The sequence below is a fragment of the Colias philodice genome, chromosome 14, assembly GCF_061535455.1.
Source record: "Colias philodice isolate Cphi_HAF_F1 chromosome 14, ilColPhil1 Martin Lab GWU primary, whole genome shotgun sequence".
Classification (NCBI taxonomy): domain Eukaryota; kingdom Metazoa; phylum Arthropoda; class Insecta; order Lepidoptera; family Pieridae; genus Colias; species Colias philodice.
Window position 1 is genome coordinate 647,383 of NC_143099.1, and position 15,568 is coordinate 662,950.

At 33.6% G+C, this 15,568-nt stretch overlaps 2 protein-coding genes across 3 annotated transcripts in view; one reads left to right on the forward strand and one right to left on the reverse strand.

Moving 5' to 3' along the window:
• The window catches only part of LOC149482614 (protein Aster-B-like), a 48,183-nt gene extending 44,298 nt beyond the window's left edge, over positions 1–3,885 (reverse strand). For both annotated transcript variants that reach the window (XM_089703417.1, XM_089703415.1), the window contains exons 1-2: positions 3,680–3,885; positions 1,678–1,788 (exon numbers count right to left, since the gene is read on the reverse strand). In XM_089703417.1, the coding sequence (XP_089559543.1) occupies positions 1,678–1,788; positions 3,680–3,723 (155 nt within the window). In that variant the 5' untranslated portion in view covers positions 3,724–3,885. The remainder of the gene's footprint in view (positions 1–1,677; positions 1,789–3,679) is intronic.
• Positions 3,886–5,715: 1,830 nt separating this feature from the next.
• Positions 5,716–11,314, forward strand: LOC149482616 (ribosome biogenesis protein BMS1 homolog). The gene is made up of 2 exons (XM_089703410.1): positions 5,716–6,715; positions 8,756–11,314. Exons 1-2 carry the CDS (start codon positions 5,812–5,814, stop codon positions 11,275–11,277), a joined length of 3,426 nt encoding a protein of 1,141 aa, XP_089559536.1. The 5' UTR covers positions 5,716–5,811; the 3' UTR covers positions 11,278–11,314.
• The last annotated feature ends 4,254 nt before the right edge of the window (positions 11,315–15,568 follow it).

Below are 15,568 nucleotides of genomic sequence, written 5' to 3' on the forward strand. Positions count from 1 at the left end.
TCGGACTACACTACATAACAATGGGCTACGGGACTATACTGTACTTGAGCTTTCAGTGAAGGGGTCGCGGGTATTGTTTAGAATTCATCATTTTTAGCTACACTTAACAAAGCATGACTTCGTGACCCTTTAAAATAATTAATAAACAAATGTTTATTCCTACTCACTTGAAAAATAGCACTTTCCACTTGGACTCTGTTTGAGCAAAATTCACTGCACACATATCACTATTCACATCTTGTATACCCATTTTGATGTACCAACTCTTAAGTATTAATAGAGCGAATAATAATTGTATAAGGTTCTCACCAAAATACACTTTAATTTTACAATATAATCATTTTAATGTAGCGATTAAACATCTAAAACTCCACTTACGATTTATACTTAAAAATTAATCAAACTAAACGCAACAATCTTCAAAAAGCTACGAAAAAAACAGGACGGAACTAAGGTGCAATATAATTATAAAACACGCGTGAACATCGCAAATTCGCGCACAATAAATAACAATTATTGTTATCCGTAATCAGTAATGTGCGAATGATAATGTTAACGATTGCACGCCGAGTTCAAACCGTGATCCGTAGATAATAAAGCTTAGAAACAGAACAAGGAATTTCGAATTGAAATTTTTTGTGTACATAATCCAAAATACTGAAAAAATAGTCGACCTTTAGAACATATATATCTGTTTCAGAGTGTGATTTTCATATTTCATTTTATGGCAATTATTTTTATTAATTTCAACATGTCTATAAATGAATTAAAAAAAATCCATGCAACAGTGTATATCATTTTCCTACAAAGTATAAAATCCTACTACATCATAAGTGGAAACAAAAAGTGTAAAAGGTTGGAAGAAAATTTGTTGACAAAAAATTATATGACCTGAACTCAAAAAATAAAATCTGGCAAAGAGTAAAAAGCACATACACTACTTATGTAATCTAATGAAAAATAAATAATGTGTTAAATTGCAAGACAATGATTAGGAGCCCAATCTTATGAGAGTTTACAATCTCGCGAGTTTAAGAGGGACCACATTTTTCATACAAGTTGTAAAATTAAAATTTGTTCAGTACATAGCGTTCCAAGTGGTTTGACAATAATTCAAGTTAAGGAAGCCGAAACCATGCCAGACATTTTACTATTTGGCAAAATTTCAAATCTTGTTTTTATTCCTTTTATTGCAGTTTGTTCTAGAAAATCCCATGCAAATATAATATCAACATGATTGTCTCAATTTATTGATATGACTTGTAATCTATTTATGATCAATTATTATCTAAAATTGAAGACAAAATAATAGATTTTAATCGCAATTAATTGATTATATAATCCTCGTATGTTTGAAACCACATTTATACAAGAAAAACAACAAAATAAAAGAGACTATACATCCAGATAAAAATTGTCCTGCAATACATTTATAAATTGGTATAAAAGGATGTCACTTTGAAAATGAAAATACAGATCTTTTTCTATACAAAAAAGTTCAAAATTATTTCACCAGTATTAAGCTACAAGTCAGTTACAACAAGTCACAACATGATGATCATCATCATCAAGTTGAGTTCCTACTAAAAACATTCAACTATAATAATAATAGCTTGAAAAGTGAAAAGTGAAAACCTTATATTTAAGAAAGAGGAAAAATATAAAAAAAGTACTCACTTATTTTCTTGATATACTGGATTGCTCATTCCCGAAATACTGAGAGCCTGGCTGATGCTCTGGCCGATGGCATCTTGTGATGATATTACAAGATTCTCCACTGATTTTCTCCTGAAAAGGCCAATCACGTAATTAGTTTTTACAGTTTTAATCTATACTAATATTATAAAGCTGAAGAGTTTGTTTGTTTGTTTGAACGCGCTAATCTCGGGAAATACTGGTCCGATTTGAAAAATTCTTTCGGTGTTAGATAGCCCATTTTCGAGGAAGGTTATAGGCTATATATCATCACGCTACGACCAACAGGGGTGGAGCCACGGGGGTGAAACCGCGCGGAGCAGCTAGTATAGACTATAGAGCCTATAAGATGGGAAGTATGTGGAGATTTTTTTATTTTTATATGTTTGATTATAAATAATTATTTTTGAATAGGTAAGAAATTAATGAAGTGTTAGGTACTTAAGATATACATAATGTATTTGTAGATCCAGACCCTGAGAGTGCAGTGGAAAGAAATAATTATTACCTACTGTAGCATTTGAGGTTCAATAACCAGTATCACTACATAGTATAAAACAAAGTCACTTTCTCTGTCCTATATAATATGCTTAAATCTTTTAAACTGCGCAACGGATTTAGATGCAGTTAATTTAATAGATAGAGTGATTCAAAGGAAGGTTTTTAGTATATAATTTATTAGGTAATAGACTTAAAGCGGGCGAAGCTGCGGGCGGAAAGCTAGCACTTTAATATAATAGACAATATATTATAGTATATTCACATGTATTAAAATAGTGTCTCTTTCAATTTGTAATAATTATTTGTGGTACTGAATGTGAATGTTTGACAGTTATTTGGTGCCAAGTATTATCTTATATGACGAACATGAGATAACGAAATATGATGTTTATTTAATATTAGCAACAAATCATGTAACCTCCCACTTTCTTAGAACTGATAGTGCATTTCAAAAGATTATAATATTACAGCATTTGCGTTATATTTGTTATTCGTAATTGCATATAAAAAACGAAAGGGAAAGCATTGTTATTAAAGAAAATAAGAGAATATAACAAATAGACATAAATGTTTGTTGTCATATGAAATATGGGCGCATAGTACGTTTTCCGCACTTTATAGTTATTGAACTAAATGCTAATAAGAAATGAATATGCACACTAACACCTTGGCCACGGACACCGGCGGCGCGACCGACGGCGCGACGGGCGGCGCGGCGATTCGCGCGGCGCGGTAAGCACGCCACGGGCAGTTGCGTTCGCCGCCGCGACCAGTGTAGACGAGGAGACGAGATGGCTTTATCAAAGTTAGCTCGACGTTGTTTGGAGAGTAGCAGCTTTTTTGCTCAAGATTTAATGTTTGGAAGATATAGTGGAGTACACGAATTAAATAGAAATCGTGTTACAGACGGAGAATTCCACCAAAAATATGAAAAATATAGGCATGATGAAAAATTATGTTGCGGGTGGCTAGACTTCCAAATAGCTGGTCTAGCTAGAATTTCTGCAATAAAAGCTTCCGTCTCCATTTTCGCGAAAAAAAAACAAACTATTTTAAATTAAGTTCGCTCCGGGAGTAGTCGCCGCGTCTGCCGCTCGACTCCGTGGCCTGCGCCGTAATAACTCATACATTTGTTTCTATCGCTAGTCGTGCCGCGCGATTCGCTCGGGGAAATTCGCCGGTCGTCTCGCTGGTCGCCGCTGCGCGTGGCATGCCCAGTACATTTCCATACATTTGATTCATTCGCAAGACGCGCCGCCAGTCGCGCCGCGCGAATTTTCGCTATAGCGAATTGTCCGTGGCCAGCACGTAATACTCAACGCTTTATAAAGTAAACATGCGCTATTGTTATCTAATGCAAACGAACCAAAGTGACGACTGTAAATTTAACGCTAATTGAAGGATATTTGAAATTTTAACTAATTAAAATTTACACACGAAACTTGAACTCTTTTCACTATCAACAATACATTTAATAACTTACATGGATATCGGGACGTTTCGGCTCTCTAATTCCGAGGAAGTCATGGTATATGGAATGTATTTAGTAAGCTTTCTTATCTAGCACTGGAGAGCAATCATTTATGTTTTTATTGTTTATTTTCATAGTCCACATAGACGATTTCATATACTAAAATATAACAATCACAAAAGAATAGAGATCAAGCAACATCGATTCCAAGATTTGTACTGACAGTTGACATTTGACGTTTGACTTTTTTGCTTTATAAATGTTGCCTATCGACGAAATAAAATGAAAGAAAATTAGGATTAATCCATGGACCATGCATGGACCATGAAGAGATCTAATGTGACATTACAGAATATGCAGTTTTTTTACTAATAACTGTATTCCTGATAGTACTTATTTTCGGGACTTCTTCATTATATTATATTTTCTTACCTTCTCATAAACTTGCCTCATGCAAAAATGGAGCACATATCTTTCCCTATCATTAAGTAACGGATGGAGCACGCTGGCAAATGTTCTAACTAAACTTTCTGCCGATTTTGGTGCGGGGAGGGTAACTCACACTTTGAAACACAATCACACATAAACAAAAATAATTTGTGTCTTTAGAAACTCAAACTAATACAAAATTGGCAGACTAGCATGTTTTTGCACACATACATCGATTACACAGAAAAATCTCTGTACATATACGTAATAATACAATCGCTCTAAAGGGATGTAACCATATCGATATTACAAAAATAATAATTTTGTTGAAATTAGAAATAACATTAATATTATATTCATAAAAAATACTACACAGGTCATTTGTAACGTTTTCATCAATATTATATGCATACGAAAAAACAATAAAACGCCATTATTTGTATTTGAATATGTATTTATTCAACACATCACATATTATATTCAATAAAATAAATATCGGTACAGAAATTTTTATTGAAGTGAAAACTTCTTTAGCGGCGTTGGGTATAAAATCTTAAACTCACGTCAGGTGACCTGATCGAAAAAGCGTAAGACGGATGGATATCAAACATGCTCAACGTTAATAATCAAGTTTTCGTAAATTTTTTTGTAAATCTGAAATATACGCAATATTAATACATACATATAAACAAATTATATAATAGAAAGGTTACAAGATTAACATTACAAAAAAAACGGCTAAGTGCGAGTCGGACTCGCGCACGAAGGGTTCCGTACCATTAATATGTTCTGCCAGTTAAAAGTAACCGAGCGTAAATTTTAATAAATATATGTAACAAGACTTACAAAATAAACATTATACTCTTTTTTATGCAGTTGTGTAAAATTGTAATAATATTATAAAGAATAATTCTCATCTCATTTCAAATTATACTTAGAAAAATATTTTTTTATCGACGTTCAAGTTAAAAGCAGTCCCTCACTAAGAACGTCGTAAAAATTTACGACCTTTTAAGCGAAGAGTTTTTAAATTCAACTCTATCACTAAATTCATAAAGATTAAATTTGAATTTCTTTTCAAGATAGTCTCGCTAAATTTGTATTTCTTTAAAATATAGTCTCGTGGGGAGTGCGGTTTAATATCGCGTTCTAAATTCAACTTTATCGCTTAGTACAAATGAAAGGTTATTCCATCTTTTTTAATATTTGATGTGTTTAAATTGTTTCTGCAAGACTTGACAGCACAAAACGGCATTTTTAGCGGAGCACTCGCAGACGTCCTTTCGATGTTTTACGAATACGCAGAGTGTTTGTAATCGATTACGCAAGTAGTTTTTATGAAAGCATAAGATTTTTCGATTCGAATAATCTTATACCTCGGCAAAAGGGGAAGCGCCTGTGAGTGTTATCCATTACTTAATGATCTAAGCATATTCCAATAGCAAATAATACCTAATGGATGCTTTGGTTTCTGACACTCACATCGGGAATAAATAATACTAAGAAGAAAAGAGACATCTGCTCAAGAAAGAAAATAGTTCAGTAAAAAGTATTATTTAATAATGGTAATACTTAATAATGTCAAACAAATATTGACAGCTGACACATGACACAATATTTTGTCTGTGACCGAATAGAATACACGTGAATTTAAATGTTTTGGTCCTGAAATTTTTATTTTACCCTCAGTTTAAATTAACACGCTGCAATCAAAAATGGCAGACGATGCCATTTTTGATAAGAAAAAATCTCACCGTGCCAAACATGCCGGCCGGAAGGCGGAAAAGAAGAAAAAGAAAAATCAAGTCGATCAATCTAACCTAAGTGCGCGGCAGAGAAATCCAAAAGCATTCGCTATTCAATCCGTTGTCCGCGCCGAAAGACAGTTTCGCAGAAAGGAAGATGTTATCGCAAAGAAGCAGCATATTCCGCAGGTGGATAAAACTCCACTGGAGCCGCCGCCGATCATCGTTGCTGTTGTAGGACCACCGCGAGTGGGAAAAACGACGGTAATAAACAATTTAATCAAAAGTTTCATTAAGACAAACGTGACCAGCACTAAAGGTCCTATAACTATCGTCACATCGAAGAAACGAAGAATAACATTGATCGAATGTAATAATGACGTGAATTCTATGATAGACATCGCAAAATGTGCAGACCTTGTTCTTCTACTGTGTGACGCGAGCTTTGGGTTTGAGATGGAAATATTTGAGTTCCTAAACATTTGCCAAGTGCATGGTATGCCTAAAATAATGGGTGTGTTGACTCACTTGGATATGATAAAGAATGCAAAGAAATTAAAAATGACAAAGAAAACATTGAAACACAGGTTTTGGGCGGAAGTGTATTCAGGAGCTAAGCTGTTTTACTTGTCAGGTATCATTCACGGAGAGTATTTGAGGAACGAGATAAAGAATTTAGCAAGATTTATATCAGTTATGAAGTTTCGAGCTCTCAGTTGGCGAACCACTCATGCTTACATGTTGGCTGATAGAATGGAAGATATTACCAACCAGGAGAACATAAGAAAGGATCCAAAAGTTAACAGAGATGTAGTTTTGTATGGATATGTGAGAGGTGTGCCGTTAATGAAGGAATCCACAGTCCACATAGCAGGTAAATAAATTATTTAATATTCAAAAATATTATAATCTATACTAATATTATAAAGCTGAAGTTTGTTTATAAAGCTGTTTGTTTGTTTGAATGAATGAATCTCAAGAACTACTTGTCCGATTTGAAAAATTCTTTGATGTTAGATATCCCATTTATCGAGGCTATATTATCACACTAAGACCAATAGGAGCGGAGCAATGCGGGTGAAACCGCGCGGCACAGCTGTTAACTATATAAATAATCAAGTATCTATTTCAAAATATTTTCAAATTTTACAATTAGTAGAACAATGATGGGTTTCTATTTTTTTATTGCTTTATGACTTTCAATAATTTTTAAACAAAAACAATACAGAAAAAAGCGTGACTCCTATGTTGTGTTTAAACTGAATGTAACCTTAGCAAAGACTATGTGAACTTGACTTTATAATAATCACATATTTTGTGTCCATTTGCGCAAAAAAAAAAAAAAAATTATTAGCAAAAAAAGTTGTCCCCTGAAATTGCAAAAAATATTTTTTTCCCGTTGTTTCTGATCAACATCTGAAGATAAACATCTGTAGTTGATTGTAGTGCAGTTTTTTCATTTGTAGTTCAGCAGAAAAATATATTTTTCGTTTTCCAAAATTTTATTTTTTACACAAAACTGATTCCGAAGGGTATATGATTACTATAAACGTTAAAAACAAAGAACAGTAAAAACAAATAAAAGTGCTATAATGTCATTATTAGTATGAAAACCACTGTCGCCAAACCCACATATTTAAACTGATAGTAAACAAAATACAAACGGAAAATATGCATTATTTTAAATCATGGAACTGCCATAGGTTTGATGTATCGGTGGCCTTTGTTAGACTGCTTAATTCTATCGGCATCCAGTTAACTCGTTGCATTTATCCATTTCTCCTTTAATCCGTCAGTCCTCGGATCACAGACACAATAGAAAATCTATTGTGTCTCGGCCCGATCGGGCCGCTCGGTGGTCAATGGGTTAAATTAGCCTCTTTGAAAAATCTTTAAATAAATCGTACAAATGAAATCTAAACAAAAATAAAATAAAATTAAATACCTGTTTATTTGTTTGTCTTTTCTAAAGTATCGATACTACCGATATGCGCCACAACCACATCACTAAACCGACATTCTTTTGTTTATTTCAATAATATTCCAGAAAGTCTTGTTTGCTCTTCAATCTTTAATAGTACTAATTTCTTATGGATTAAGGTTCATTTTGACTAGATATTTTCATAAATTTTTGACAAATTACGACAAGCGAAGTTATCACATAAAATATATGTAAAATAAATCAAAATAAGACTTATTGATGGTATGAAATGCCTCCATTGCTGATATTATTTCGCCTGCTATCAATTTGGACTCTAATACCGAACAACACGTCCAAATTAATGAATAAAATATACCTATGGAAAAAAGGTTTGTCAGCTGACAAACAAGTCGAGTGTTTTCTGCGCACAACTGAGAGCAAGTAAGGCGAGCTCACCTTACTAGTGACACGCGGGCCACGCCCACTTCAAAACTCTATTTGTTTTTACTGTTCTGTGGTTAAAAATCTCTGATAAATGGTCCTAGTGTTTGTAGTTGAAAGATATTTGTTTGTATTTAGCCAGAAATTGATTAGATGTGAATAATCGTAAAAATCAATTTTCGAAAACAAGATTTTAAAATTCTTTAAAAAAATAAATGTTTTGATCATCTACAACAAACTCTATTAATTTTACGTACGATTTTGTTTATTGAATACATAAATATAATAAGACTTACTACATGAATAGAAATCTCATCGTACTTGGCGTGAAAAATTGAATAAAAAATCATAACTCCAAAAATACGAAAATTCGCATAACATATGGGGGTAATTGGGATAGCCCTCTAAGTCCTCTACCTCCCAGCTTCAGTATATCACTACTTCATGGGACACCCTGTATAACATTATAGTCAAATCAGTCCGAAACCCTATGACCTGCCCTAGCCCTGTATAATATCAGTCTAGATAATAATAACAAAATGTATGTTTCAGGTGTTGGTGACATGAAAATAAGTGAACTGTCGTATCTACCAGATCCATGTCCACTGCCAAGTAAAGAAAAGAAGAGACATCTCATGGAGAGAGAAAGACAAATATATGCTCCATTCTCTGGTGTTGGAGGCATCGTGTATGATAAAGATGCTGTGTACATTGAACTTAAAGGATCTCACTCTCATAAAGTAGAAGATGAAGAAACAAACGAAAAGAAAGCACTTTTAAAAAATGTTGTGGAGTCAAAAGAAACAGTTGATGAACAAATGCAAGAATCTGGCTTTAAGCTGTTCAGCGGCGGTGCTGTTATATACCCAAGTATGTTAAAGGATGATGAATACTTGAAACAAAATAAAAATGACGAAGAAAGTTCTGATGACTCAGAGGCAGGAAGTGAAAGTGATTCTGATAATGACAGCGGTATTGACCAAAGTGAAAAAGAGGCGAGTGCAAAATTACCTTGGGAAAACAAATCAGATTCTGAAGGTGACGATGATGATGATGGTGATGATGACATGGATACAGAAGTAAATGGAGGCAAGGAACAAGACAAAGACAATGATAGCTCTGATGGTGATAGTGAGTCCGAAAATGAAGAAGATTTCGGTTCCAAATGGAAAGAAAAGCTAGGTGAAAAGGCTACAATGGCATATTTTGAGCGACAGAAAACTTCAAAAAATATAATGAAGCTTGTGTATGGCGAATTTGAAGTTGGAAACAAAACAAAGGCACAGAATCAAGAAGAATCGGAAGATGAGAGTGAAGAAGAAATTGGTGGTTTATTCAAAAAAGTGACAAGTTCTCAAAAGACAAAGCAAAAGCATAAAGATCAACTAGATGTTGATGAATGTTCATTTTTCTATGCATTAGATAAACCAACTATTAGAGATTGGACAAGTGAAGCCAATAAACAAGCATTGATTAATAGTTTTGTTACTGGGAAAAGATCTGCTGATGAAGATGCAGAGGAGCTTCTTAAATTAGATGATGCTAGTGATGGTGACGATGACATGTACGGCGACTTTGAGGATTTAGAAACGGGTGAAAAACATGAAGCCAAAGAAGCTGAAGATAATGCAGCCGAGCCGGGGTCAAAACGAAAAGGTGAACCAACAAAATCCGAAATTCTTGACAAGAAATTAAAATTAAAGGCTAAATTTGATGCTGAATATGATAATCCTGATGATCATAGAATAAAAGGTGATCATTCATATTACGAAAATCTCAAAGCTGAAGCTTTAAAACAATCTGAGTTAAACAAGTCAGTTTTCGAAAATCTAGATGAGGGTTTGAGAGTTGAAGTTGAAGGATTTAGACCAGGATTATATGTTAGAATGTTGTTTAAAAATATGCCTTCTGAATTTGTTACCAATTTTGACGAGAGCTATCCAATCCTAATCGGGGCTTTAAACATGGCAGAACAAAACATTGGTTTTGTTTCGTGCAAAGTGAAAAAACACAGATGGTACAAGAAGATATTAAAGACAAATGATCCATTGATCATTTCGTTGGGTTGGCGACGGTTCCAAACTTTGCCCATTTATTCCAAGATCGAAGACGATCTTAAGTGTAGGTATTTGAAATATACGCCAGAACATGTGACGTGTAATATGCACTTCTATGGACCAATTACACCTCAAAATACAGGTTTTCTTGCTTTGCAAACAGTCACTAACAGTACGAATGAAATAAAACAATTAGGCTTCAGAATTGCAGCTACCGGAAGTGTGAATGAAATCAACAAGTCTACCCAAATTATGAAGAAACTCAAATTGGTCGGAACACCTCTAAAGATTTACAAAAAGACTGCATTCATTAAAGATATGTTCACAAGTACACTCGAAGTAGCCAAATTTGAAGGAGCTAGAATAAAAACAGTATCTGGTATTAGGGGACAGATTAAAAAAGCACTGAACAAACCAGAAGGTGCGTTCCGTGCGACGTTCGAGGACAAAATACAAATGAGCGATATAATTTTCTGTCGAACGTGGTTCAAAGTAGACGTGACTAAATTTTACGCGCCGGTTGTTAATCTATTATTGCCTATTGGAAATAAAAACGCATGGCAAGGAATGAAGACGAAAGGACAACTGAAACGCGAAAAGAATATCAAGAGCGAGGCAAACACAGATTCAATGTACACAGAGATTGTCAGACAGCCTAAAGTTTTCAAGCCGTTAGTCATTCCTAAAAATTTACAGAAAGGACTGCCATATAGATTTAAGCCCAAACATAAACAGAATAAGATATCGACGAAGAATACTAAAGAAAACTTCGGAGAAAGGATAGCAGTAATCAAGAGCCCGTATGAACAGAAAGTATCTAATGTTATGAAAATGATTAGAACTAATTACGAAAAGAAGAAGAGCGATCAAAGGGTAGCAACCAAGGAAAGAATAAGTAAGTTCAAGAAACAGCAAGAAGAAGAAGAATGGAGGAAGATAAAGCGACAGAAAGAGTTGAAGAAGAAGATTTGTAGGAATTTAAGCAAAACATCTAGTAAAAAGAAACCGCAAATGTAATTCTTGTTAATAAACGATTGTTACTATAATATTTTAATGTGCAAATTTATTTATCCTTCACATTGAATTTTGGTTATATGTCTTTTTTTATCAAGGAATCAGCCCCAAGAGCGATGTTGTTGATGTAAATAAAAAATCCTGAATAGTCGTTACTAATATAAATCGTATATCTCTGAAGCTTTTAAGCTTCATATTTTAAAGCACTGAATTGATTTTGATGAAATTTGGTATAGACTACAAAGATGTATTAGACCTTACACTTTACAGATAGACAAATTTTATTTCAACATTCCTTTTGTTGCGAACAAAAACTAAAGGAAGAAACAAATGAAAATATGAAGCGAGCGAAGCAATGGTCGAGTAACATGCGTAACACATAGTCTTAAAGATTATCAACATCATCATCATCATAGTATAAAACGAAGTCGCTTTCTCTGTCCCTGTGTCCCTTTGTATGCTTAAATCTTTAATAAAAACTACGCAACGGATCTTGATTGATTGATTCTCGTCGAAGTCATGTAATTTATTAGATTACTTAATAATTTCCAGAAAAAAAAAAAAAAAAAACCAGTGTATTACATATTTAACACCTAGGTAGGTATATAGGAGTAGAAACGATTCCAAAGATTTTCAAAAAAACCTAATCAAAACCATTTGGAAACGATTTAGACTGAAAATTGATTACATCCAAAGTACAACATCGCAAACTTTTGATGAAAAATCAATTACTAAACTATTATAGTTAAGACTAAATTTATAAGTCAGTAGGTAGTTAACTAGTTTGGGCTTATGCATTAAAAAATATAAAAAAAAATGTCTATTCAAACAAACTTTCCCATTGCCTTATAAAGGCCTACCCTTAGGGCCTACCATTGCATTGGTATTAGATTAAGTACCTATACAATAGTATTTTTTTATTGCAAGACTTTTTTTCGTTGTTAAATAGGTGCCATACGCAATTTTTTATTTCAAAATAATTAAAATGTCATCGAAATAAGTGAAATTACATCAATATGAGTCCGCTTAAAAGGTAAGTAATAACTTTATTACTTATATTATATACTTAATCCTTTTTCAATACTTATATTAAATAATTAGTAAACTAATATTTTTAATAGATGGTTTTATATAAATTATGACACTTTTGGATATTAATATGAATTTGATGATATTTGGTTTTTATCAAGTTTACATTAACATCCTATTTGAGGTTCGTTGGGAAAAGGAGGCACCATGGTAGATTGTTGCAAAAAAATTGTAAATAGTAAAATGAATATTATACATATAGTTTATGTAACACAGTGATTACCTACTTATCCTTCACGGGGACTCATGTTGATGGAATTTCACTTATTTCGATGACATTTTAATTTTTTTGAAATAAAAAATTGCGTAAGTATGGCACCTAACTATTTAACAACGAAAAAAAAGTCTTGCAATAAAAAAATTATGTCTCATGGCAATATCTAAAGGCAAAAGATTAAAAACTACGCGTTAAAAAAAAAATGTTGTGTGGTTTTATGAAACCACGGTAAAAGTGAAACTGTTCGAACGGTTCCGAACACTGCTTTGTGTAGCGCATGTCGCGTGACGGTCGGCTGCCGAGTAGGTATACCTACGTACTCGGCAGCCGCGATACACTCGACATGCGCTACACAGACCAAAAAGTTTGAGACGATGTAATAAAAGTTTCATTTTAATGACTTTAAATTAAGGATATTTTCCTGTGCAGATAAGATGCGTACTTAGGATGCGTACTAATAAACGCAACCACTGCGACCAGTATATCAAAGAACCAACTATACTAAAATGCTCTCTTGTCAATGTCGCTACCTCCTATACGATATACTGTTATATATAACACTAGCGACCCGCCCCGGCTTCGCACGGGTGTAAAATAGATAGCCAGGCGGCCTGCCGGTACCGCCGCAAACGCTACGTGCCGCAATTTTTAAATCTGTAATATCTTCGAAAATATTCACTTAAATCATACGGTGTAAAGGGCCATATAGATCAATATTAAATGAACATTGTATTCAAGGTATTTAATTGGTTAAGGATTAATGCTGTATTGGTTAAAATCGCATCGAAAATTAGCCATTATTTGTCGTAAAAAGTAAATAACAAAAAAAAGTTATTGTGGGTTATCCATAAGAGATATAGACATATACCATCGCGGACTTTTCTGTAGACCTTTTCAATGTGTATAATACTTAGTACATTATTTTGATAAAACTCATAGGGTTCAGCCTGCGTTTGCAATGGAAGCGGAAATAATGTAATTTTTTACGACATCACATTAGAAACCTCAAAAATAACAGTACTTCTCCGCTATTTAATGGATGTTATTATACATATAAACCTTCCTCTTGAATCACTCTATCTATTAAAAAAAATCGCATCAAAATCCGTTGCGTAGTTTCAAAGATTTAAGCGTACAAAGGGACATAGGGACATAGGGACAGGGAAAGCGACTTTGTTTTATACTATGTAGTGATGATACTAGAGGTCCGCCCCGGCTGGCGGCTTCGCCCGTGGTACATATTATTTCGCAATAAAAGGTAGCCTATGTCCTTTCTCGGGTATCAAAATATCTCCATACCAAATTTCATGCAAATTGGTTCAGTAGTTTAGGCGTGATTGAGTAACAGACAGACAGACAGAGTTACTTTCGCATTTATAATATCATCGCATCGCATTTATAAGCATCCAGGATATTCCTCTATAAGATAAATTTAGAAGCAGAGTTTAATTTATTACAAGGGGAACAGTTTTATAATTAATAAAAGTCAATAGTGCTGATAAAGTATTTATTTCCAAAAACACTTTTACAAAAAGTCCATATTATAAAGTAAAACATTTAAACTAATACATAATATTCATTAACTATCTAATTGTTTCGCCGTTCCAGTGTTCCCCCCCCCAAAGGATCAATCGTCCGTCGCGATGCTTTTTCTGTCTGTCGCGATGCCGTTCCTGTATAAAAGATCAAGGTTAAGCAACAGTTGGAAAGGTTATCAATTGGATGGGTGACCAATTTATTTGCAGTTGCTCTAGCTTCTTTAGTTTTAGTTTAGCGAGTCTGAGACTACTCGACTCAATTATTTTTTCACGACTTTTTTGCTATTAACTTACCCTATAGAATATAGATGAATGTCTATAATATATTATATCTGTTTCATGAAACAACTGCGATTGCATGGTATCTTTGGTGTTAAATATGCCTTTTGGCGCCAATTACAATCTGGCACCTAGTAAGAGCCTGCGCTTCTTCTGCTAACAATAAAATATGCATGTTTTCGCCAAAAACCTCAACATATTCTTAGTTATATAATTTTTAATCATCAGTTTCGGAATGATCCTATGCGGCCAACATATTTTTGAGTACTTTTCAAAACTTTGTTTCAAACGCTGTATTGGATGATGATGATGATATATATGTATATGGCTTTCGATTATTATATTTCTAGAACTTGAACTTATTTTGAAATATGTACAGATGAATGTAAGTATAATTGATAGAATATAGGTACCCGTCTTTTCGATAATATTACAGCCTGTAAATTAGCGCTGTTTTTGTGCAGCATTTCGCTGAGGCCGTTTGCCTCATTTAATTCTAAGAGAAATTTTATACTTATGTAATGTTTTTGGCAATAAATTTATTTTCTTACTTTCTTTTATATTATAGAGATAATAATATGTATGTTGTACCTACTTTTACTTTCTTTCACTTACTTCATTAGGTACTTAGATAGGTATATCGTTCACGAGATTGGAAATCGCATTAGCAAAATAGTGAGATGCATTTATAACATTTATATTATACCTAGACATAATATTTTTTGTGTTACTTTATATTTTATACTGTATGCGTCAAGTCGTTATTATGCGATCGTGGGTTCGATTACTTTGGTTGGTTTTTGGTGATTATACCTATTTATAGTTTGGTCACTAAGCTCCTGCTAAACCAACTGATATTCATGAAAGGAGAATGACAAAAAAAAAAATGAAAATTTGGATTCAGTTAGACTTATCTCTATTTAACTAACAGGCTAAGGTACCTATGCCTTTTTTCTACATTACCTACATCGCTAAATAGTGCATAATATAAGCTAGGATTACGATTAAATGTCTGGCTATCTTATACGTAATAAAAATCTTATTTTTTATAATAGGTAATTCAGTAGGACTGCAGTGCGGCCTCCTCACATAATTGCGTCTTCGCGTTGCTCCGCTCCTGTTGGTCTCTGCGTGATGATAAATTTATAGCAACTATAGCTTTCCTCGATAT

What these genes read in the sequence shown, in the direction of transcription:
- LOC149482616 (XM_089703410.1), top strand. Translation starts at nt 5,812, where the DNA reads ATGGCAGACGATGCCATTTTTGATAAGAAAAAATCTCACCGTGCCAAA. An exon ending in ATCCACAGTCCACATAGCAG is followed by an intron (nt 6,716 to 8,755) that starts GTAAATAAATTA and finishes TGTATGTTTCAG; the next exon opens with GTGTTGGTGACATGAAAATA.